Source organism: Marmota flaviventris, chromosome 2, assembly GCF_047511675.1.
Source record: "Marmota flaviventris isolate mMarFla1 chromosome 2, mMarFla1.hap1, whole genome shotgun sequence".
Classification (NCBI taxonomy): Eukaryota; Metazoa; Chordata; class Mammalia; order Rodentia; family Sciuridae; genus Marmota; species Marmota flaviventris.
The window spans coordinates 174,433,606-174,459,878 of NC_092499.1; the positions used below are offsets into that span (position 1 = coordinate 174,433,606).

At 38.7% G+C, this 26,273-nt stretch overlaps 1 protein-coding gene across 2 annotated transcripts in view; it reads left to right on the plus strand.

Moving 5' to 3' along the window:
• The window catches only part of Dnaaf9 (dynein axonemal assembly factor 9), a 149,793-nt gene that overhangs the window by 65,768 nt on the left and 57,752 nt on the right, over window positions 1-26,273 (plus strand). The window contains exons 11-20 of one of the 2 annotated variants that reach the window (XM_027953746.2): window positions 1,603-1,684; window positions 3,119-3,155; window positions 6,530-6,617; window positions 7,796-7,872; window positions 10,055-10,099; window positions 10,476-10,521; window positions 15,026-15,137; window positions 15,863-15,933; window positions 16,877-16,927; window positions 17,687-17,774. In XM_027953746.2, coding sequence (XP_027809547.2) covers window positions 1,603-1,684; window positions 3,119-3,155; window positions 6,530-6,617; window positions 7,796-7,872; window positions 10,055-10,099; window positions 10,476-10,521; window positions 15,026-15,137; window positions 15,863-15,933; window positions 16,877-16,927; window positions 17,687-17,774 — 697 coding nt within the window. The remainder of the gene's footprint in view (window positions 1-1,602; window positions 1,685-3,118; window positions 3,156-6,529; window positions 6,618-7,795; window positions 7,873-10,054; window positions 10,100-10,475; window positions 10,522-15,025; window positions 15,138-15,862; window positions 15,934-16,876; window positions 16,928-17,686; window positions 17,775-26,273) is intronic. The other variant, XM_071608793.1, reaches the window with a different exon arrangement.

Here is a 26,273-nt window from a genome sequence, read left to right on the forward strand (position 1 = left end):
TGACCTTGAAAATGATGAATCAGTAAAAACCTCTCAAACTAAAATGTAAAGAGAAAAAACAGCTGTATTTCAAGGTAATGTACTCATCTTTTCCATTTTTGTGTGACTTGTGAATAATTTACAATTAATAAGTGCCATGTAAAATGTGTAAACCCAGATAACTTAAGCATTTACATTATATATGAAATTGTCTCAATTTACTTTTTAAAGTAAATCTGATGTTAATATGTGCTGACTCAAATTTATGATATGACCTAAGGAAGCAGATTTAAAACACATGACACCTTAAAAAAAAACCCTTTAATATGGAAGAACTTGGAAACACAAGGAACATGCTTTAAGGAAATAGCCCTAGATTTTAAAAAAATGTATTAGCCAACAATTATGAATAGGTACATGAGTTTTCCTTCATTGTCATGGCAATATTGATCACATTCACTATAGTGAATATTATGGAGAAGAAGTTCTCATTTCAAATCTGTACCTTGGATTCATAGTATTATGGTAAAATGCTATGTATTCTCATGTGACTTCCTTAATTAGAATAAAAGAAATGATTAGTCATGAATATTTAGCTATTTTTTACATATTATACTAATTTACATTCCTTTATTCTTATGATGGCATGTTTTTTATTTTGTACCTGCTCTCCTAGGAACCTACATGAGATATTGGACATCCATTTATATCTAGAGATATTTATATAGATATAAATGCACATCTTTTTAAAATTTTTTTTTGTTTGTTGTAGATGGACAGCATGGCTTTATTTTGCTTATTTTTATGTGGTGCTGAGGATCGAACCCAGTGCCTCACACATGCTAAGCAAGCACTCTGCCACTGAGCTACAGCCCCAGTCCATAAATGCACATCTTAAAGGAAAGAATAATAAAAATCTTAAAACCTAGAAAAACTTACTTTCTTTTCTACAAGAGCTATATTCAAAGATGAAATCCAAATGAAGGTGGGGACCTAGGTTTCCTGATTTTATAGCTGCCCCATGCCTCTGCCTGTCTTGTGGGCAAAGGTCTTTACATGAAAGCTCTGGATTGAATATTAATGACCGTCAAAACACCTTTTATGTTTTTCCTTCTGAATTGTGAATTCATTAGCACAATGAGCTAATTGAGTAGCTGACAGCAGCCTCACATTATAGCCAAGGGTGGAACAGGGGACCTACATATACACACAGAGAAGATACTTTTGGAAAAAGCAGAATTAAAGGTGATCTTCTCTTCTGTTTCTTTAAAAACTAACATTATCAAGCCAGGTGCAGTGGTGCCTACCTGTAATCTCAGTGGCTCAGAAGACTGAGATAGTAGGATTGCAGGTTCAAAGCCAGCCTCAGCAACGGGGAGGTGCTAAACAACTCAGTGAGATCCTGTCTCTAATAAAATACAAATATTGGGCTGGGGATGTGACTCAGTGGTTGAGTGAGAGCTCCTGAGTTCCATCCCTGGTACCTCCCCCCAAAATAATAATAATAAATCAGTTTTGGTTAAATAAGTTTTATTTCCACTGATTATATGCTTTTTATTCCTCTAGCAGTTCACACTTAAGTCTCTGCTACTTTTCTTATTTTTAATATTTTCTGACATGCAGGTAGCACAGTGTATCTCACCAAAAGGACCTCTTGCATGTTCAAGGACCTACTTTTTTGGAGCTACTCACATTCCTTACTTGGGTAAGTCCCTGGAAATCATCTCATTAACTTACCTAGTAAATGGTTTCTCCCATGGATGAGAAGTTAACATAAAATTCACTACTTTGCTTAGAAACTTATGATACCAATCTGTGGGACTCCTACTCCCTCTCTGGGGAGTTGCTGTGCCTAACATATTACTCACAGAATATTTCAGAAGCAAAATCATTGGTTCAACCTATGGTTTAGAGGTCTAACCCTGTGTAAGATCCTGGACTCAGTGTCAGAAGAAAGGTCAAATAATGAAGATCTAGTTTGAGATAGTAGGAGATATGGGCTACAGTGGGAATATGAATGACTTAGCTGGATGAATACCTGAATGTTGTGAGAAATGTGACAAAGGGCCATAATAGAAGAGTACCCACAAGCTGGGCACATGATGTGGTGCTATCCAAAAAAGGCCAGGCTGACTAGAGCCTCTCTGCTTGCTGGGGTATCCCAGAAGCTGCAGGCATAACTTAAAGAATGAATGTGTTGCCAGGCGCAGTGGTGCATGCCTGTGATCCCAGCGGCTCCAGAGGCTGAGGCAGGAGGATCTCGAGTTCAAAGCCAGCCTCAGCAATGGCAAGGCACCCTGTCTCTAAGTAAAATACAAAATAGGGCTGGGAATGTGGCTCAGAAGTTGAGTGTCCCTGAGTGCAGTCCCAGAAACCCCCAACACTTTAGTTCAATCCCGGATACCCCCACCCCCACAAAAAAAAAAAAAGAATGAATGTGGACCCAGAAGATATAGTACATCAGAAGCCAGATTTTTTTTTCCTGGGTATTGTCAAATAAGCCAGGAAACTCTGGAAAAATGCCCTTCCCTTCAGGAAGTCCCAATAAAAAGTCTCATTCCTATAAAAAAATTATCTTGAGTCAGATAGTTAATAAAATTAAGAAAGAAACAGAACTGAACCTGTTTACCTCAAAGTTTTAAAAGTATAAATATTCTGGAGCCTAAGATTCTGCACATCTCTGATGTTTAGGTAGTGATGCTAAGTAGGATGTAAAAGTAGGAAATGTCAGGGTGAAGGTCCAGGAGGATAGTGGAAGAAGCCAGGTTCCATTGTTGTTTGTGCTTATACTGTATTTAACTTAAAAGAAAAATAAATATAGTTCTTGGTAATGTCTTCAAATTAAATTAAGCAGGTGAGATGGCACACTGTTGTAATTCCAGCAACTCGGGAGGCTGATGCAGGAGGATCAAAAGTTGGAGGCCAGCCTCAGCAACTTAGTGAGACCCTCTCTCAAAATGAAAAAAACAAGAAGGACTGGGGTTATACCTCAGTGGAAGAGCACCTCTAGCTTCAATCCTGGGTACCACAATAGATAGATGTATAGATAGATAGATGGATAGATCATTTCCACTTCCTTATATAGTGTTTGCATATTCTGTGCTCTTGTCACATTCTTAATACATGTGTTCTTTCACAGGTGGCAGTGACAAGCTGCCCAAGAAAACTGAACAAATGTAAGTCTTCATATTTGTCTTATTTTTTTCTTTTTTAAAGTTGCATTTCTCGGTTGTGGCTGCTTTGTGTACTTCCTATAGAGATTATCAGTGATTAGGACATCTAGTTATGAAGTGAACATTTCTACATAGTTTCCCAGGTGGTCCCCAGCACCTGTCTGTCAGCTTGGAATCCATATCAGAGGACCCTGCCAGCTTTGCCATCTGCTCTTTTTTCTGGAACTCCAGAGTCTTCCTATCTACACACCATGCATTTACATGATATAACTTCCCTTCATATGTTTTCTATATAGTGCATTTTTAATTGGGGGCTTATCTAAAAGTAAAATAATCTGAAATACATTGGAAGATTCTTTGAAATTCCATGTGGCCTGAGAAGTGTGTTCTCTGGACTTGACACTCAGGCTGATGAAACAGCTGCAGTCTGAATCTCAGCTGTGCAACTTTAGAAAGGCCTTACCTAGTGATGACCTTTCTCAGCAGAAAACCAAAGACAGGAAATAAACTCATTAATGTTGAAACTGCTGAATTCCAAAAAGTATACTCCTTCAGAAATACGATCATAATAAACTTCTTCAGACCATCAGTACTTCTTAAAGACCAGCAGTGACAAGTCAGAAATAATTATCTAAGGATCTCTTAAACTATAGGTTCCCCTTACTCATTCTCATAACCATTGAATCAGAATCTCTAGGGCAGGGCCCACAAACCTGAATTGGGAAAAGTATAGTGCAGGTAAGTGCTGTGTCTCCCTTCAGGAAGTCCCAATAAAGAGTCTTATTCCTCTAAAAAATAAAAAAAAAAAAAAAACTCCATATGTGTTTAGATTTACTTAACTATAATTGCCTGGCTAGCTTGGTCAGTAGAGCATGAGGCTTTTGTTAAAATACCTTTTTTCATTGTAGATGAACACAATAAACTAAATAAATAAATAAGTAAACTCTATTTTATCTATTTATTTATATTATCTATTTATAAATAGATAAATAAACACTATTATATCTATTTATTTTATTTTATTTATGTGGTTTGAGTATCAAACCCAGTGCTTCACACATACTGGGTGAGCAGTCTGCTGCTGAGCCACAACCCCAGCCTAAGCATGAGACTCTGAACTATAATTATAATGCCTAGAAAGTTTTTTGTTGTTGTTGTTTTAATTAGTGCCTAGAAAGTTTTGTTTTGCAGATTTTTTTTTTCACTTTAGCAGCAATCCAACCACTTTTTCATATGTTGGTGGGTGTAATCTTGCTTTGTGCCTGCTTGTGCCTCCATGACAGATATGCTTAGCCACTGCCCAGGATCTTCATTCTGGAGACCCTTAGACATTTTGCCTAAACCAAATTCATTGGGTCCCTACATCAGGACCTGGTATTAAGAGGTACTTATGCCCAAGTCAGGAAAGTCACAGAGCTGGTGGAACTTGGGCCTTGTGGAGTCCTAGTGAAGGAAACAGCAGCACTACCCAGTCCATTTTAAGGGTCAGTAACCAGGTATTGGCCTGTGTGTGGGGCTCTTGTCTTAGGATCTGTGTAAAGGAAGGCCAAGAAGGGAAGTTGTCCAATGCTGGACTGACTGATGTTTGAGTCAAGCCAGGGAAGGGGATATTTTTACATGTCTTTGGGGTTGACCATTATAAAACTTTACCCTAGTGTGGTGGTATGGAGGATTTTTGTGTTCTCACCTGGAAGTTGCAAAGTTCATTGACAGTGTCCCTGCCAGGTCCTTCCTACTAGGTAGACCCTCTGCTCTGGCCAGCAGTCTTCAGGATATGTTACTCTCAGTTGTTGTTTTGCTATGGAACACTCTGTCCCTTTTTCTTTTTCAACCCAACTAAAATCTCTTGGCTGTGAAATGGAGGTGCAGAAGCCAAGGAAGAATTGAAGGAGATGGCACACAGCAGAAAGGCACCAGGCCGAAAGTAGAGCCGAGTTCAGGTCTGCCATGAATTTCTGTGCCCTTAGATAGCCCACTTCACCTCAAGAGGCTCTGCTTGCTTCACCATTCTAAGAGAATTCAACCAGATTATTTTTGTGTTTCTGCCCACTTTCAAATTCCTGTTGCTTCCTCTTCCTGTTACAGGGTTAAAAATAGACATATTCTTTGTGAGGCCATGTTTGTACCTTGCTGGGCACCTCCCCTTGCCTTTCAGATGAGCCTTTGCCATGTGGATGAGCACCTTCTCTCTATAATGTCTTAATTGAGAAGAGCCTGGGCCTCCTTTCTGTAAAGCAGGTGGTTCTCTACCAAGGGCAGTTCTGCCTCATACCCCTATATTCCCAACCCTGGGCACATTTGACAAGGTGTGAAGACACTTGATTGTCACAACTAGAGGGTTCTGTTGGTGTCTAGTGAGTAGAAGTGAGGGATGTTGCTAAATAAACCTCATACAATGCACAGGACAGACACAGACCCTACAGCAAAGAATTATCTAGCCCAAAATAGCAATTTCCAGAAACTCTTCCATAAAGGGGACCAGACTTGGATTTTCTGAATACCTTTGTGGAAGTCTCAGTCTAGCAAAGAAGAAAACCTTTTTATAATGGCTTTGGATTGAGGGGGAGATAAGAGATCCTCTCAGAAGCATTCTTGACATTTTTTTTTTCATCTTTATTTTATTTTATGTGGTGCTGAGGATCGAACCCAGCACCCCGCGCATGCCAGGCGAGCTCGTTACGTTACCGCTCGTGAGCCACATCCCCAGACCCTTTTCTTGACATTTTTGATCAGGCAGGCTGCTTAGAAAGTGGCCTGCAGCTGTTTAATCTGAATTTAAGTGAACTCCCTTCAGCCAGACAATCTCTCTTGCTCTCTAAGAGTTCCTGCCCTGGGGTTCTATAGCAGCCAGTGTTTAGATGTGGTGTGACTAGTCCCTGGAAAAGCTTCAAGTGTGTATCTTTTCACTGAAGGGATTCTTTTTTTTTTTTTTTTATAACTTTATTTTATTTATTTATTTTTGTGGTGCTGAGGATTGAATCCAGTGTCTCATACCTGCGATGCAAGCACTCTGCCACTGAGCCACAATCCCATCCCTGAAGGATTTTTTATCTGTGGGTACCTGCCCCTGTACATATGGTGCTCAGGGAGCCTACTAGTTTTATTCTCTTTGATCCCAAACAGGGAAGGTTGGACTTTCGAGCGGAATTCAGAGGAGCTGACTTTAAGATGGTTTAACAAGAGTAAAGTATAAATCAAATAGGCATATGACTTAAGAGTTCGTTTTTCAGTGAGTTTCTTTTTTCAATGAGTTTCATTTTTTGCACTTTTATCATTCTATTTAAAAATCAGTTCCTTGGGGACTGTTGTTTATGTGCATGCAGCTTATGATGAAATCTCATGTTACTATAGTTAACAATTATTTTTTGTTTTTAAAGTAGGCTCTTGTCCCAGATATATGCTGCTGTTATTGAGGCTGTTTTGGCTGGCATTGCATGTTATGCTAAAGCTTCCAGTCTAACAAAGGTAATTTAAATACCATGTTTCTCTTTCCGTGGTCATTATTTAATGTAAAGCATCCTAACCATTTGTTTATCTTTGGACATCTGGAGTTCTCACTTTTATGTGAACTTGGGCCTCCATGGCAGCAGGCAGAGATGCCTGTGGAGTGCTGAGCTTCTGCTGCCTATGGCCATGCTGCTGTTGTTTTATCAGTGACAACTCATCAGCACTTCTTTGTAGACATCTGGTTGTGTTAAAGTCATTCTGTAGTACATTGTTATGTTCAGTTTAAACAGAATGCTTTTAGAAGTTAACTATAGATTATTCTGCTGTGAGTTTTAATAGTTAGGTATTTTTTTTTTTTGAGCTACTTAGTTTGGTTTCCTATGATCCAGTGTTTAAAAAATCAACTATAGACTAGAAAATCTGACTTTCCTTTCCTAGACAAGCATGCGTGTCCTCGGTCTCTGACCATTTTCTTCCTTGATGTTTCATGATTAACCTGGCCTGCTGAGTTGGATTCCTAAATCTGACATAGTAAGGAGATGAGAAGAGTCAGCTTGATGCCTCCCAGTGCCAATAGGACCTTTCCTGAAGGAAACCAGTTGATATTGGAAAGGTTGTGTATGATGTAGATGTGAGAAAGACCTTAGACATAGTCACCAGCCCCTTACCATCTCCCCTCCTCACTGAACTTGAATCCTGGAATCTCTGTACTGATGCAAGATTGTTCAGCCATTTAACTTCTACCTACCATAGGGCCTATGCAAAGCCATGGGATACCCTTCTGTTCCTACACCTTTGTTTTCTAACTGATCTTTTGTAACTCTAGCTATTTAAATATTCTTAGTGTCTGGCAGGGACTAAGAGCAGTGGTCCCTCTACTAGAGTTAGGGGAGCGGGGAGCCCTTTTCTAGACTTCACATACTATCAGCATCACCCCAGCTGTCCATATCTCTCTGGCAGATCAGGTGCCAGTGCCCATCTGCTTGAAAGCAGTTTTTTTCCTATGAGCCAGGCCTGAAGAAAGTAAGAGCCCTGTTTCCCTTAACATGATGTTTATTTACACTTTAGTCTCTTGATGTATACAGAGTAGTTACATAGAAGGCACCAGCCAACTGTTAGAAGGTCCCTTCCTGTCAGTGATATGTGTATTTTTTACTGCTTGAAAGCCAATTCATTCTCTTTCTCTCTCTCAACAGGCCAAAGAGGTAGCAGAGCAGACTCTGGTATCTGAGTTAGATTCCTTTGAGCTGGTTCAGTTTAAGACAGCCCTATGGTAAGCAATGGTTGATGTTCTTTTTACAAGGAATTTTTTTGATTTGTTTTCTAAAATACTCTTGTCCCATGTAATTTATATTCCATTTTCCTTTAGAGAAATGTTTCAGTAAAAACATTCAGTAAAAGTAATGATATATATGAAGGAGAATCACTTGTGATCAGGCCTTTATTTGACAAGCTAAGAGCCAAAACCAGAGGAACCATATGAGGAACACTTGCACATCTTTTGAGGCTAGAATGTGAGGCAGATTCATACCAGAACCTTAGGAGATTTCATAGGTCTGGTTCCAAAATAAAGTTAGAAGGGTAAAATCAGGGACCTTGGAGATAGATTTGTTGGGGGAAGGAAGCTGGCACATGAAGATAGTCACTGCTTAGAAGAGACTTACTATAGTCCTGATCTGCCTCGTAGATGATAGAAACCCTGAGTCTTGGGACTAGATGCTCTGGAAATATGACTTCTTGCAGCCTTCCATCACATCTCCCTGCCTGTCCCTCTGCATCTCTTTGTACAGAGCTAAATCTTCATGAACTCAGTCCACTTAATCCCCATCTCACAGGAGGATCACTTTGTGTACTTTTATGCGAAGGGTACAAAAACATCAATATTGGAGAGTTTAAGAATACTTCTGGGGCCAAGCATATTGGCACCTTCCTGTAATCTCAGCAACTCAGGAGGCTGAGGCAGGAAGATCATAAGTTCAAGGCCAGCTCAGCAACTTAATGAGACCATATCTCAAAAAAATAAAATAAAAGGGCTTAGGAGTGTAGCTCAGTGGTAGAGCATTCCTGGGTTTCCCTAGTCCTGCCCCCCCAAAAAAAAAAACTCACAAAAAGACTCCTAGAACTTGAGGATATGGTGCTTTCCTAGCATGAATTCAGTTCCCTGCACTTCAAAATAAATAAATAGATAGTTTTCAGTCCCTAGCACTGCAAAATAGATAGGAAGGAAGGAAGAATGAATACATATTTCTGGGGTGTGCTATCATGCCTCCACTCCCATGGCCCATGTTTTCTAATACCTACAACCCTGGATAATGAGAAGAAGTGTTTGATAGTTATATCAGTCAGTTGATCAAACAAAAAAATTCTATTCTATTGCTGTAGCTCCAGAAGATGTAGAACTCAGTGGTGCAAGGCTTCCTTTTGCTTCAGGTCTCCTTTCCCCTGGGTCTTCTGGGTCTTTTTGTTTTGGCTGTGGAAGAGGACAGATAGGAGAAACCTGTTCCATTAGTCCTTGTGCTGCTCTGCATTGTCTGTTACTGGCAGGTCTAAGTTCATGAAAGTTCCTTCACTTTCTGGCTATAACTTGTTAGACAGGATAGGCAGCCTCTATATCTATTTCCTGAAACTGTCTATCTAATAGAGTGTTTAGGTATGTAGATCTTATTTGCTATTATAGTGAACTTGGCTGAAATAGTCATTCTATTTATCCTTTGCCTTGGGATTTTGCAGGGCCACTTCTCAAACCCAAAGCTTCCTAGGCCTGAGTGTATCACCCTAACTGGAAGAAGGCATATGGAGAAAACACTGAGTAATGGGAGGAGAGTCCCAGAGTCAGTCCTGCACCTAGAGCCCTGCTCATTTCTCTCCACAAGACTTACTTTACTGAGGACTCACACTGCATCACATTAGCAGATCACCTGCCTAGAAAGGAAGGTGGAGGGAGCCATGAATATATACTGAAGTTAGTGTGTTACTAACTAGTACTTCTTAAGGCATGAAATTTGGCTTATATTATTTAGAAACTTTATTTTACAAAGAGTAAACCAGAAGGGTTTTCTGGTTATTCCTCAGCTCTGAAGACCTAGCCCTGCCTTTGGCTCCTTAGCAACTAACTGTGAGTAGCAGAGATGTGGCCTTTGCTGGAGTGTAGAGCAAAACCGGCAGTTTGACTCAAGGTTGATGAAGAGCAGGAGTTTCAGGACAGTATATAGAGGCTGAGGAGCAGAAGTGTTATCATGCCAGTCGAGGGCCACAGGCAGTCTGCAAGAGTCAAGATAGCCCTTGAGAACTAGCAGGCAGGGCCTGGGGTCAGATACTGGCTCCATACTTTCTGATGGCATGGGACCCAGGGAGAGGTATCTAAAATAACTGAGGTAAATCTGTGTAAAGCTAGGATAACACAGTAGTCAGAAAGAACAGACTGACTTCTATTGTGTTTTGGTTTTGGTCTACAGCTCCAAGATGGCTTTTCATATACATGCTGTGAATAATCAAGGAAGGTGAGTGTATGATTTTGGTATCTTCTTCCATGATAAGTTGAAGAACATAAAGAGAGGAGAGGCTGCCTTGTAGCTGCAACCTTCATTGATCTTCTCACAGTTCCATTCTTGGCCAAGGTACCACTCCAGACTTGGGTTCAGACTGGCTGTATTCATCTGAGCCTCTGCACTCTTGAGTGCTTCCCACTGGAGTAAATGAGTTCACTCCAGTTACCCACATGCTAATTCTGCATACTGGAATTCAAAACAGAATTTCATAGTGTTTTAAAAATCCTTGAGAGAAATCTGAGTCTGTGAGTTGTTACCAAGTTGAAAAAAGAACATTGTAAATTTTGGTGCAGTTAAAATGTCACCTCCCATATCTTTCCTCTTACAGAATTGTGCCTCTGGAGGGTGAAGATAGTTTATCCTTTGTGAAAACGGTAAGCAGAGCTATTATATATACATCAGCTGGCTAGGAACGGCCTGTAGAGGGACACCTGAAAGGGGTGAGGTGGGAATAGGTAGGGGTGTCCAAGTAACTAAGACTGTTCTGATCTCATGGAAATTTTGAGTTGAGGACAAACCTGCCTTTACCAATGGACCAACAGGTTTTAGTGGCTTCTTTTGCATTCTAAGACCTGAGTTGATGCCCTTAACAGGGAGCTGGGAAGATCCATTAAACAAACAATAATCAACAAAGGCCTGGGTCTCCAGTGAAGTGGGGCAGAATAGTTTAGAGACATACTGAGCTATTGGTCCCTGGGATAGTATGGCATAGCCTGAGGGAATCAGAATTTTCTAAGCCAGCTTCAGCCACAAGCCAAGTGCTCCATTTATTCCACTGCATCCTGGTGTGAAGAGGGTTGGCAAACAGTGCATTAGAGGATGGTGGCTATCCAGCCAAGAATCTGGTTGAAGTATACATGTGCACAAGTTATACCTTAAGTTTGTTCTGTGGCCACTGCCTGAGCCTTAATTCCAGCACACTTTGGTCATGGTAAGTGGGCAACTGTAGACGACTTAGTGCAGATGCATTCCCATCACCATTACTGGTGGAAAAGCAGCTCAAAGGGCTTGTCAGTAGTGTTTTCTCATCTGTAGAGAATAATACAACAAGGGTAATTTGGTGGGGGGGGTACTGGGGATTTAACCTAGGGGTGCTCAGCCACTGAGCCACAAGCTTAGCCCTTTTTTGTATTTTATTTAGAGACAGGGTTTCACTGAGTTGCGAAGGGTCTTGCTGAGTTGCTGAGACTGGCTTTGAACTTGCAATCCTCCTGCCTCAGCCTCCTGAATAGCTAGGATTACAGGTGTGTGCCACCAAGTCTGACTAGGGTAATTTTTTAAGTTGTGAGTAATTAATGTTTTATAATGTATTTGGTCCCTGTCTGTCAGCATTTTGTGGTATTGTTCTTTTAGAACTATTTTAGACTTTTTTTGTGATATCAAGATATTGGGAAATACTTTATGACACTGGGGTGATAATACTTTATCACCTTGCTAAATTTTAAATTTCTGGCTTCTCTCCTTGGATTCTTGTGCAGTGCTTTGGAATGTGCTTTGCACAATAGTATGTGACTAGGAGCCCAATAGAATCATATTCTTATGATAAGTATGTATTGAAAGCTGGGCACAATGCAGTGTTACTATAGTCCCAGCTACTTGGGAGACTGAGGCAGGAGGATCACTTGAAGCCAGGAATTCAAGGCCCCCTGGGCAATATAATGAGACCCTGTCATATTTTTTTTAGGTATGAATTTATTAGCAGCTAATGAAATAAGAAAGAGTAGTCAGGAATTTTATGCTTTCTTTCCAGGATCAGGCAGATATGAAGTTCTGCCTCTTCCTTGAAGCTTTCCCTATTGATTTCTTCCCTATAAGTACTGTGTTCTTATAGGATTTGCAGTTTATACCATGTAAATTAGGAAATAATTCTGAACTAATATGTCATTTCACTTTTCTGTAAGCTCTTGTCTCTATAGCTACACATTATAGATTTCCTGAAGAGATAGGTACTATGTTGTATTTTTTCCTCTCCCCATGCCACAAAGTGGCAAATACATGGCAAGTATCCAACAAATGTAACATGTATTTTTTTCCAGTGTTCTCTCTCCCCTTCCTTAATACCAGTGACCAAATATGAAAGTGAAGGATCAGAAAGCCACAGGATCTGTTTACTTGATTGATCTGGAAACCAAAGAAAGAAGTAGTATTCCCACTGTCACTTATGAAGGACCATGTAACCAGCAAAACTCTGTGTTATCAGATGCTCAAAATCCCTTGAGAGGGCTGGGGTTGGGGCTCAGTGGCAGAGTTCTTGCCTAGCATGTGTGAGGCACTGGGTTTGATCCTTAACACCATATACAAATAAATTAAAGGCATTCTATCCATCTACACTACATTTTTTTTAAATCCCTTGAGACAGATTAAAATAAACCTTCCAATTATTAAGCCTAATCAGAAAATTAACTCAAACATAAAAGCCTACTTGTCAATTCACCCTATTATCATGACAACTTTGAAAATCAGGGACTTGGCTTTGATTGTGTTTTTTTTTCTTTTCAACCCTTCTGTGTTCTTTACTTAAGAATCCAGCAGTTCCTAGCTGGTTACTGTGGTTTACACCTGTAATCCCAGCAACTTGGGAGGCTGAGGCAGGAGGATCACAATTTCAAGACAAATCTCAGCAACGTAGCAAGACCCTTAACAAATTGATGAATAAAATAAATATTCCTCAAAATTAAAGAAACTTGGCATGTAGCAATGTAGATCAGTGATGATATGTGACATTAGTCCCTAGTATCAGAACAAAACAAAAGAATCCAGCATTTTCTTCAAGTGCCCCATTTTTTTTTTTTTTGTCTCTGTCCTAGGGGTAGATTAGGGGCCCCAAGCAAGGATAATAATGTGCAGTAACGGACTTTGCTTCAGAAACTCTGTACCCCACTAATCAACAATGCTCAGGTTAAGAGGGAAAGAACCTATGCTCAGGTTAAGAGGGAAAGGACCTAACCTGATAGGCTTGTTGTACTGCTTATCCCATGTCCCTCACCAGATCTTCATGGTCATCCCATACCCAGACCCTAGCTCTGGCTTATATACTTCTACCCACTTTCTGTGGTGTTTCTTTTATTTTCCTTCCTTCCTTCCTTCTTTCCTTCCTTCCTTCCTTCCTTCCTTCCTTCCTTCCTTCCTTCCTGTTTTTTTAGAGATAAGGTCTTGCCATGTTACCAAGCTGGTCTGGAATATCTAGGCTCAGAGGATTCTAGCACTTGAGCTTCTTGAGTAACTGGAATTAGAAGCACACAACCACCATACCTGGTTTCTGTGTTTCTTTCTCATTATCTAATATTTTTTATCAGTTGATGATGGCTCTTTATTTTATTTATTTATTTACTTACTTACATGTGGTGCTGCAAATTGAGCCCAGTGCCTCATACATGCTAGGCAAGAGCTGTACCACTGATCTATAACCCAATCCCTCTATGTTTCTTTTTTGTTTTTTTAAAGATTTTTTTAGTTATAGTTGGACACAATACCTTTATTTTATTTATTTATTTTTATCTGGTGCTGAACCAGTGCCTTATACGAGCTAGGTGAGCAATCTACCGCTGAGCCACAACCCAGGCCCCCCCCCCCCGCGCCCTGTGTTTCTTTTATAGCTTTCTCCACAGATTTGTTCTGTTTTCTCTCCTTTTGTGCTGAGGGGCTTTCTTACCAGCTTTTAGGAGCACACTCTATAATTAGAGTTGCTCTAATTTTATTTCTAGGCTACTGAAACTGCTACTTTTATTTGGTACAGTTGTTTCCTGCTTACCCACAAAGAATATATTCCAAGACTCTCAGTGGGCACCTGAAACGATGGATAGTACTATATATATACTGTATTTTTTCGTATTCATGCATACCTATAGTGAAGTCTAATTTATAAAATCAGGCACAGTGTGATGATGATAATAGTAGAATAATTACAATAACATACTGTATTAAAATTTCCAGCATTACTACTTTTATGCTTTGGGGTCATCATTAAGTAAAATATGGTTACTTGAATGTAACCCCTTTGAAAACCATGATAATCTAATAGTCGAGGTGACTATTAAGTGACTAACAAACAGTACTGTGTAAAGTACAGACACACTGGACAAAGGGATGTTTCACACTCTGGGCAGGATGGAAAAGGATAGTACAAGATTTCATCATGCTACTTAGAAGAGCTCAGAATTTAGACCTCATGAATTGTTTATTTGGGGAATTTTCTATTTAGTATTTTCAGACCACATTTTACTGTGAGTACTGAGGTTGAAGAAAGTGAAACCACAGTTAAAGAAGGACTGCTATACTGAAAGAATATGTACTGAAATGTACACAAAAATATCCATGAAGACACGTGTATACCAAATGAATGACAGTCTTTCTGGGCTTGTTCAAAACTCAAGCCTAAACCGCTGGACAGAGTGTGACAGTGTGGGGATGTGAAGTTATGAATGTGTACAGAAACTTAGAGGAAACACCACAAACTCTGATAGGCTGGGAGCCAGTCATAGTTAAGAATGAAGACACCTTTAATCCTAGATCCCTGGGGGGCTGAGGCAAGAAGATTGCAAGTTTGAGACCAGTCTGGGCAAAATAACGAGACCCCATTAAAAAAAAAAAAAAGGCAGCTGTGTTGCCTCTCAGAATACTCATAGAATAACACCTTGAGAGGGCATTTATAGAAGCATAAAGATGCTCTCCTTCTAGTCCAAGTATGTCTCTGGAAAGAAGCCTGAGTGTTCCAGAAGTTCAAGGTGTATTTCAGGATAGTTTGTTTTCCTAAGAAACTTTCCAGTGTATTTTTGCCATGTGTTTTAAAGCAGTATTTTGTGGCCTGTATCTTAGGGAACTCTCCTTGAAGGTGTTGGGCTGGAAACTGCTACAACTCTGGTTTCTCATTTGATACAGGCTTGTATGACTGTCTATGATATTCCTGATTTGCTGGGAGGAAGAGGGTGCTTAGGATCTGTGGTCTTCTCAGAATCATTTTTGACATCTCAGATCTTAGTTAAAGAAAAGGGTAAGTATATGTGGTCTTTATAAAGCAAACATTGAAAAAAAATTTTTTTGACAAAGTAAGCCATAAAACTAAGGCATAAGACCAATATAAATTGATGAAAATTTTAAAAATAAGCCAATGGTGTATATTCAAACTTATGAAGAGCTCTTGTAAACTAATAAGAAAAAGATATGCTTCCCAATGGGGAAATGGGCAAAAAGTATGAACAGACTATTCACAGAAGTGAAACACAAAAAAAAGTGTGTGGGGGGGATTTATATAAATAAAGATATACAGCCTCAGTAATAATCAAGTGGAAGCAATTTGAAACAGTTATTAGGCACTGTTTTTTTTTACCCATTATTTTGGCAAAAAATATTAAAGAATGATAATATCCAACGCTGATAGGACAATCCTGATAGTGTTCTGTTTGGTTTAAATATGTATATCTATAGTACCTGTACTACCTTGATAAAAATTAAAAGTAAAGATAAAAAGGGCTAATGAAGGATTCTTCATTTAAATGTGTTTCTATTTGTCCTAAAAAAAATACTCAAGTTAATAACATGGAAAAACCTGTCTCTATACACTTATTAGTCTCTCTGTCCCCAGATGAGAAGTTCTCCTTTTCTGAGGGCATCGAACTCTTTATACCAATAAGAGGAACCTTTTCTCCCAAGGGGAAGGGCCTGCAAGGTGGGCTGAGGTGGTTGGAAGTAACTGGAATGTCCATGGTCTTCCTACAGATGGCACTGTTATCACAGAGACCAGCTGCATAGTCCTGACAGCTGCCATACCCAGATTCTGCTCCTGGCTGGTCAGTATCATTCATAGATGAAATTGGACCCAAACATGAAAAATACGGGGAAGACATTTGAGGAGGAGCCTTTTTGTTGGGTCCCTTGTGGGATGTCAGATCCTAAGCTAACCATCATTCAGGAGTAGTAGTTTTATCTCAGCCCTTTCTCGTTATATGAACAAATCTCATTTCTTTAGCTCTCTCATATTCTTAGAACATTTAAAAAGAAAAGAGCTATGTTATATGAATTATTAAATTGTGCAAGGAAGAAATTAATCCCCTCATGTTATGGATGAGGAAACTGAGGATTAGAAGTTGATAATATCCAGGGGATACATTTCACGACCCCCATGGGGAACTGCCTGTCCACAGTTACACAGATTGTGAGAAGTGGACCTGTAGCTCCTTGCTCTGGCCAGAATGATTGCTACTGATTTTTCACAACATCTCTCCAAAACTCTACTGCCTTGGGTCATAGGAAGCATGATAGCAGAGAGTCTGATATTTGATAGTCAAAGGGCCTAAACTTAGAATCTATTTGTATTCTATTTCTACAGTTCTGATATGGACAGGGAAGAACTAAGAGTCATCTTCTAACATGAACATGTTTAAATGAGAACACACTCTGAAAATATTTTAATATATTATCATTTCTTCATCCCTAATAATAATTATTTTTCTTTTGAAGTGACATGTAACTGGAGATTAACACATCCTACCCACAGATCTTAGGCTCATTCGCTGGATCTGAGAATCTCAGTGAGAGAGCCTACTGTGGCCTTGTTCTCTGAGCCCTGATGAATAGTAGCCATTTCTGCCAGCATATCAGGGCCTGAGAGCACTGGACATGGTAGAGGGACTGCCTAGATAGTCTCCTGTAGATATTTGAACACAGGGGGTACTCAGCAGGATTTTGCTCTTGAAGTAGTAAATTGAAAATCTGCATTTCTATTGGACACAGGTAGAAGATGATGAAGTAAAATTGTCTGAGAAAACCCAGCAAGCAGTGAGGGTAAGCAGCCTTTTTCTAGCATTAGCATCCTGCAAACATTGAATGTAAACAATTCCTGAAGATAACTTAAAATATTTTATTTTACCACTAATCTAAGGGATCTGTAGTTCTTTGTCTTCAATTCCTATTTGTATTCTTCCCCTTCCCAGCAGACATCTGGAAATAACTACTAATAGGGGATGAAATTAGAAGGATTCTTTCTGCCATTTAGACATTTTGGGTTTTTAAAAAGTCTCCCAGTATTAATCATAGCAGATCCTAGATTGACTTAGACATGGAAAGCTGAGATGCCAAAGCTTTAGGCCACTGAGAACCTGAACTCCATTTTCACAGAAGTAAATCCACTGGGAGATGAGCAAGAATTGCAGGCTTTGGTGCCTGGACTCAGAGAGGACCTTTACATTTCTTTTCTCAGCACCAATCAAGTATGGCAGCCAGGCACACTGGTATACACTTATAATTCCAATGACAAAAGGATTACAGATTTGAGGCAAGCCTCAGCAATTCAGTGGGATTCTATCTCAAAGTAGAAAATAAAAAGGGATGGGGATGTAGCTAGGTTATAGAGTGCCCCAATACCCCACCCCCCAAAAAATAGATGCCAGTAATATGCCAAAAAGAGCAAATGCCAAAGATAATGGAAGAAATTGGGTATGTCTGAGTTTGACTCTGTTTTTTTACACAGACAATATTTGGCAGGATTTTTTATTCTGTATGTATTACAAATCATCTATGTTTTTGCTTTGTTGTTCTTTAAAGGGAGATGAGTGTTTCCTGGGCACTTTTCTAACAGGAGGAGAAGGAGCATATCTTTATTCCAGCAATTTACAGTCCTGGCCTGAAGAAGGTAAGCAGCTATGGCTTTTTTGTTCTTGGCTTGTCTGGATCCCTAGTTTGCGGATATTAGCATGGGTATTATGATTAATAATACATCTGCTGTTTGAAAAGGCTTGTTGGAGTTGCAGTGTCTTCTTACAGCTTTTCTCCTTTGATCCACTCACTTATAGATGAGGAAACCTGTGCTGGTTTCACAAGTACACTTGTCCCAGGACTGCACCTGGTTCTCTTGTTGCCATCTGACGTTTCTCTCAGAATGGGTTAGAGCAGCAGCATTTCAGAAATAGAATTTGTAGACCTAAACAAAATCTGGATTAGTTTTCTACAGCTGTATAACAAAATTACCACTAATTTAGTAGCTTAAAACAACACCTACTTATTATCTACAGTTCTGTAGATTAGAAATTGAGGCAAGTTTAGCTGGATCCAGGTCTCATTAGGCTGAAGTCAAAGATCTGCCAGGCTAGGTTCTCATCTAGAGACTCTAGGGAAGAATCGACTCCCAAACTCATCAAAGTGTTTGGTCCACAGTTCCCTCTACTGTAGGACTAAGGTCTCCATTTTGTTGCTGGTTGCCATCCAGGGACTGTTTTCAGCACCTCTTCCCAGAGGTCTTTGCCCTGGGACCATTTCTATCTCAGCAACCAGAACCAACCTTGAAACTCTCATATCATTCTACCCTCTGGCCCTCAAGATTCATATCCCTCCCTCATGTAAAATATAGTTACCTCCTTTTAAGGATCTTATCCCAATATAGCAATAGTTCAAAGTCCCAAATCTCATGGACTCAGATATCCCAAATCTCATCATTGAGATCATCTGAACCCCTTATAGACAAGGCTCAGGAGTGTAGTGTATCAAGTATAGTTTCTAAATTCAGATCATCTCCCTGTCTATGGACCTATGAAACTGAAGAGACAGGTTATTTGCCCCCAGCTCTCCCAACATAGAAGTGCAACTGGTAAGTGTTAACAATTATAGACTTCAGATTCCAGAAAGGGAGAACATAGAAGGTGAAAAGGCAGCCCTAAAATCCTGGTAACAACTCCATTTTCTTGGTTAAAGTTGAGGTCTGGGAATTATCTCCTGCAGCTCTCAGCTTTACCCTTTGGGCTCTTTGTTCTATTCTCTGAGCACATGGTTTTGCCCTCTGGGTTCTTGGTTCAGCCCTCTTCCTTTCCCATGAAAAAGAGTAGTTCCTTAATTAGAACTGAAGGCCTGGGAATAATTCTCGATGGCTTCAGCTCTTCTCCTTTGGTTCTTGGTTCTACCCTCTGAGCTCTTGGTTTCCCTCTGGTTCATGGTTTGTGACTTATGGCTGTGAACTCAGATTTTCATATCTCTGTGAAAGGCAGCACCCTGTTTGTGGGTAAATAGTTTTGTCAGCCTGCTTCTTGAAGTAGATTTCTCAGAGTTCAGCAGCTTCTTTTCATTTTTCTCTTTTCTGTCTCTTTCAGTCCAAGCTGGTAATATTTCTACTGATAATAAATTTCTCAAGAACGTTTTTTTTGTCTTGCATGGATTTCATGGAGATTTACTCCAGGTTCCTTTTTGGCTTCTTCAGAATACTTCATGTGTGTATGTGGTCCTGGGGATGGAACCCTGGACCTCATGCTTATAGGCAAGTGAGCTACATCCCCAGGCACCAAGTAACATTTTATTGTAAGTCCTATTATTTCCCTGTTGAATATAGTCTTTTTGTTAAGGAAGAGTTCTGATTTCACAAATTTCTCAACCTCTACTGAGCAAATCCCCTTTCTTGATGATTTGTTCTTCTTGTTGAAAATATTCTATGTGGTGGCAAATTCCTCTCCCTGTTCTCAGATCACTGGTTTGGCGCCTCCATTCATGTAGAAGACAAAGCGCAAGGAGTTCTGGTTTTCAGACCACAAAGTGCTGAGGTGGTTGTAGCATCTATTACATGCCTGTGTCATGATGGGCCTTTCATTTCTGCATTTCCAGGTCCTGGTGCAGAAGACGTGGGATTTAGAAAGATTTGTGGAAGTCACTCAGTGTGTGTCAGTGCTACCAGCTGTGGAGCAAGATCACATAGTGTTTAAAAACAGATTGTAGGCACAACATAGAGTTGGTTGTACACTGTCACCCTTGAGCCAGTTATAGTATTTAACAAAGACACTTGCCCAAATTAGATTGCGGCTTCTTAGCAGAGGGCCTTATTAGAAAACAAATCCTGCATTTTATTGATATCCAGCAAGGTTCAGTATATCCTAGGTCTCTGTTAGAGGATAAAAGACACAGCCAGTGATTTCTGGGACCTTGTCAGTCACATTCTTTCAAGAGCTTAGATTTCAAACTTTTTTAGTTCCTGAGGGAAATCTAGTTTTCTGAGACAGGAAAATTCAATAGAAGTAAAAAATTTAAACAGGAGGCTGTATGTTAAGCATTTTACCACTTCAGGGTTTAGGACAGAGATTAACTGGGTTTGTGGGGCTTGAAGTAAACATTTCAGGGATCTCTTATAAGAAAACAGTGTAAAATGGGTAGGACTTTTCTCAGGTCTTGGAATGGAGCTTCTCAGGTAAATGGTCCTGAAGCTCAAGTATCGTTATAAGTATCTTGATAAATCTGCCTCTAGCTGAAACTGGATGAGTTTGAAATTTCTGTCTTTTTCAACCCTTGAAAAATATTTGTTTTGAGCATTCAAATCCTGAGCCTCATAGAAGGCAAAAACTTGACTAAGTTTGTAGTGCAAGTTAATGGCAGCATCTATAGGATTGTCCATGTCTCAAGGGTAGTTCAGGCTTTCTGACTTTTGTCCACTGGACTACTTGGTGGTGAAAATAGTGCTTCCTTTGCATTGAAATGCTTCCAGCTCTGGAACCTTTTCCTTTTCCCAGCTAGTGGCTTCTGCTATCATGAGACTTCTTGTTATTCAGCTTCCCATTCGTTCATGTCCTTCATGTGCCCTTCTCTTCCCACCCTGCTGACTGTGGCCAGGCAGGCTGCTCAGTACCTAGTCCTTAAAAATTTGCTTTAGAGTTTTACCACATATGCCTATATCCCTAAACAAAGTCCTGTTTTTGACCTTGAACCAGATAGAATCATACTGTGTGTGTTCTTGTTCTTCTGGGGCTTGCTTTTTTTTTTTCTCAATTTTATGTTCCTAAGATTCATACAGATTTTTGTGATATTTATTTGGGAATAGTACAGCATTGCAATGGGAATTCACATGCTATAGTAAACTACGGGTATATTCAGAGTGGCTGTGGCAAGAGGAAGTTTTTAAAGAAAAAAAAAATGGGTAGGATTACATCAGATATTTTGAAACAGTCTTTGGCCACATTGATTAATAACAAGTGGCATCAGTCTAAGGTTGAACAGATGGTTGCTGGGCAGATATTCTTGGAGGAGTGTTTTGTGTATGGCTGTGGTGGCCTCTGTGGAAGCTTGTGGTTCTAGCAGTCTTTTGTGGTAGTTACTATCAGGCAATCATGAGCAAGAACTCTTCCTTCCATAACTTCTCAGCTTTATTTACTTTTTTTTTTTTTTGGTTATGTTGATATAAGTGACTCCATTTTGATTTCTGACAACTTTCACGTCTCTTTCTCAGTTGTATGTAGCCATATAACTCATTCAACATGGCTCTGTAGTATTCCTTGGTATGAAGATTAGCTACTTACCATTTTTACTCTTGATGTAACATTTGGATTATTTTTAGTTTTTTGCTGTTGCAGACAGTACTGTTATTGAACATTCTTATACATATTTCTTGGTTCACTTGGGTAAAGTTTTCTTCAGAATTGGAATGGGGAAGAGTAGATTGAGATTTTAGGATGAGCCCATGCATAGCTTTTATCAATGAAGTCAGAGTGATTGTACCAAGTTATACTTCTACCAGCAGCATATAATTGTTTCTGTTTTTCAACATTCTGGCATACTTGTTTTGCTGGTGTTTGCCATTGCAGTGAGTGTATAATGCTATATCATTAGGACTTTAATTTTTATTTCTCTGGTTATTAGTGAAAGCTGACCATATTTTATTTATTGGCCTATTATACTTCCCTTTTGTAACATGTTTGTTTTTGTCTTTTGCTCATTCATTTGTGGTGTTTTTGTTGTTATTTGTCATTGTTATTTTTAAGAATCAAAGTTCTCAGGGCTGGGGTTATGGCTCAGCAGTAGAGTGCTCACCAAGCACATGCAAGGCCCTGGGTTCCATCCTCAGCACCACATAGAAGTAAATAAAATAAAGGTATTGTGTCCAACTACAACTAAAAAAAAAAAGACCCTGGGTTCAGTTCCCAGTACCACAAAATAACAACAATGAAGTTCTGTATAGCCTAACCTGGTGACACAGTCTTGTAATTCTTGCTACTTGGGAGGCTGAGGCAGGAGCATCACAAGTTTGAGACGAGCCTGGAAAGCTTAGCAAGATCCTGTCTCGAAGGGCTGGGTTATTAATTTTAATGTAGTCAAATAATTCATCTTTTCCTATGTGATTTGTATATTTTGGATCTGTTTAAGAAATATTTCATCTCCTATGATAATTTTTTCAGAATCCACTTAGATTGATCTTTGAAATGATATGACATAGGAATTTATTCTTTTGTAAATGTAGAAAAGCACTTGTCCAAGCAACAGTTGTTGAAAAGTCATTCTTTTACCACTGATCTGCAATGCCAGCAACTGTTATAAATCAGATCACTTTATGTGTGCTCCTATTAATAGGATTTCTGTTCTGTTCCATTATTCAACTTGTCCCTGAGAAAATACCATTCTGTCTAGATTTAGATTTATAATATATTTATATATGGTGTCTAAGTCTGCTGAGACTGCCATAACAAAATATTGTAGACTGGGAGGCTTAAATAACAAATTTATTTCTCACAATTCTGGAAGATGGGTAGTCCAAGATCAAGGTATAGCAATGTAAGTTTTATTCTGAGGACTCTTGTCTTAGCTTATAAGTGACTACAGCTCACTGTGTACAAACATGACTTCTCCTTTATACCCAAAGTTTGAAAAGGAGGGCATGCTCTCTGGTGTTCCTTCTTATAAGGGCACTTAAATTCCATCAGACCATCCCCTATTCTCATGACCTTATCTAACCCTAATATCCTTCCAAAAGTCCCATCTCCAAATATTATCACTTTGGGAGTTAAGGCTTTAACATGGACTTTAGAGGGGACACAGACATTCAGGCTATAACTTAGTTGTAAGTTCCTCTATTTTGTTTTTCTTCTTCAGGAGTACTTTGGCCGTTCTTGGCAGTTTGCTCAAATCTATTGACGCTTTCAAACTGACTTCAAAATGATCAAAAAACCTATTGGAAGACAGGTGCAGTGGCACATACCTGTTATCATATCAGCTTTTGAGGAAACTGAGACAAGAGAATTGCAAGTTTGAGGCCAGCCCCAGCAACTTAGAGAGACCCTGTCTTAAAATAAAAAATGAAAATGGCTGGAGTTGCTCAGTTGTAGAGTACTTGCCTAGTATGCTGGAGACTCTGGATTTGATCCCATAAGGGGGAACCTTATGGGTTTATTTTTTTTTTCTTATCTGAAATTGTGTGGAATTTAAAGATTACTTTGGAGAGAATTGATATTTTTCACCCTACCAATTAAGTAAGCCTGGCTTTTCCAATCCATGTAATTTTAAATCTTTCAATATAATATTGTAATTCTCTCATTATTTTGTATCATTCTTGCTACTATATATTATATGTTTTACTATTATGTATTTATTGCTACATATCTAGGATTATAATAAATTGTGGAATTGTTGGTCATAAGAGCAACTACATTCAATATTTGTATATTGACTTTGTATTCCTTACTTCATTAATTTTTTTTTTTTTTTTTTTTTTTTTGCTGTGCTGCAGATTGATCCCAAAACACATGTGCGTGGCAAGTGCTATAATATTTAGGTACACCCCCAACTTCTCAATTCCTTATCCCAATAATTTAGATTCTTTGGAGTTATATATATGGGCACTCATATAATCTATGAATTAGATGACCTTTTTTTCTTTTCTGATTTTTACTTTTATTTCTTACCTTGCTTTCACTGACTCAGACCATTACACATTTCATTACACCAGGGAGTAAAAGTGTTGACAGTGGGCAACACAGTATTGTTCCTAACAGAATGCTTTTCCTGTGTGTTTTGATATTGTAGGGTTTTTTGGTTGTTGTTTTGTTTTTGCTTCTATTTTGTGTTTGTATGCTAGGGATTAAACCCAGGGCTCACACAAGCACTCTATCACTAAGCTTCATCTATAGTCTTTTAATTTTTTAATGTATTTTGATTATTTATATATTTATTTATTTTTTGTGGTACTGGGGATTGAACCCATGGCCTTGTGCATGTGAGGCAAGCACTCTCCCAACTGAGCTATATCCCCAGCTCTGTTTTTATATTTTGAGACAGGATCTCACAAGTTGCTTAGGCCGGCCTTGAATTTGTGATCCTACCTTAGCTCCTCAAATCTTGGGATTACAGGTATGTGCTACTGTGCCCTGCTCATGACTGTTTCTTGAATTTTATTAAATTTGTTTTATTTTTATTTGTGTTCTTAGATATAATCTCACTATATTTCCCAGGCTGGCCTGGAACTCCTGAGCACAAATCTTCTCCAGCCTCAGCCTCCCAAGTAACTGAGACTATAGATGTGTGCCACCACACCTAGCTTCAAATGTTTTTTTCCCTCCATTTTCAAATTTGTTCCTTTAATCTATTAACATAATAATGTATATTATTTGATTTTTCTAATATTAAGCCTATTCTGTATTCATGAGAAGAATTGGATCTTTTTTTAATGTATTGCTAGGGTCAAATTGCTAATAATTTTGTCAGAATTATTGTATCATAAATGGTATTAACTTCAATTTTCCTTTTTTGTATGGAAAATTTTTAAGTTTTTTTTTTTTTGTGTGTATCTCTTTATGGTGAAATTGAGATTTGAGTTATTTATTCCTTAACTCTTTGGTAATACTTACTTATAAAGCACTGATGACGTGACTTTTCAAATTTTTATGTATTTGTTTGTCTTGATACTGGGGATCAAACCTAGGGTTTCTCATTTCTCACATGTGAGGCAAGTGCTCTACCAATGAGCTATATCCCCAGCCAGCCCCTCAGGAAAAATTTTTATTTACTAATTCAATTTCTATGAATATAGGATTATTTAGATTTTTGATTTCTACTTGAATTAGTCTTAGAAACTTAGAATCTTCTATGAAGTTTTATGAATTTTCTTAAATCTTTGGCATAAAGAAGGAAAAAAAATCTCAAATTTTTATACTTTAAAGATGTTATTTTACTCTTCTGTCTTCTTACTTGCATTGTTTTTGAGCACAAATCTGCCACTCTTACCTTTGTTCCTTTCCATGAAATTTATCTTTTTACTGTCTGGCTTTTAAGATTTTCTTTTCTAAGATATCATGAATTTAAGCAATTTAATTTTTGTTTCCTTTTTTTTGGAAGGGGGATTAGGGACTGAACCCAGGGCCTTGTGAACACTAGATAAGCACTCTATCACTAAGCTACAGCAATTTGATTTTGATGTGACTTACTGTGGATTTTTTCATTTACTTCCGTTTGGGATTTATCCAGTTGCTTGAATCAGTGGATTTATACTTTTCTTCAAATTTTGAAAATTTCCTGACATTATTTAAGTGGTTTTTCTTACCCCATTTACATGTGTATTGGGCTAGACAAAGTTGTCTCACAACTCCCTGAATACAATTGTTTTCAGTATTTTTTCATTTTATTTTTTATACTACTTTTGTGTATAATCATTCTTTTTTTGTTTTTGAAATCTTAGGCTAATTTATTGTTTTTTTCCTCTCTGTGGCATCTCTAACATATAGTCATTGAACCTCTGCTGAAAACATAATCATTCTTTTGTATTGGAGAATTGGTTCTAGACTCCACTACCACTTCATGAACATCAAAATCTGCATGTACTCAATGAAGTTCCTTATATAAAATCACATATTATTTGCATAAAACCTAAACAATCTTCCCATATACTTTATTTGAAATTTTTTTTTCTTGAGAGAGAGAGAGAGAGAATTTTAATGTTTATTTTTTAGTTTTCGGCAGACACAACATCTTTGTTTGTATGTGGCGCTGAGGATCGAACCCGGGCCGCATGCATGTCAGGAGAGCGCGCTACCACTTGAGCTACGTCCCCAGCCCGAAAAATTTTTAAATTTGTTCTAATTAGGTATACATGACAGTAGAATGCATTTTGACATATTGTTCATAAATTCCTCTGGCTGAACATGGTGTAAAGTCACACCACTATTGTAATCATATGTGTATATAGGGTAGTAATGTCCATCTCACTCCACTGTCATTCCCATTCACCCCTTCCCCTCCCCTTATTCCCCTCTGCATAATCCAAAGTTCTTTCATTCTTCCCTCCCCTCCCCATCCCCCATTTTTGATTAGCTTCCACTTATCAGGGCAAACATTCAGCTTTTGGTTTTTTAGGTTTGGTTTATTTTGCTTAGTATGATATTATCCAGCTCTATCCATTTAC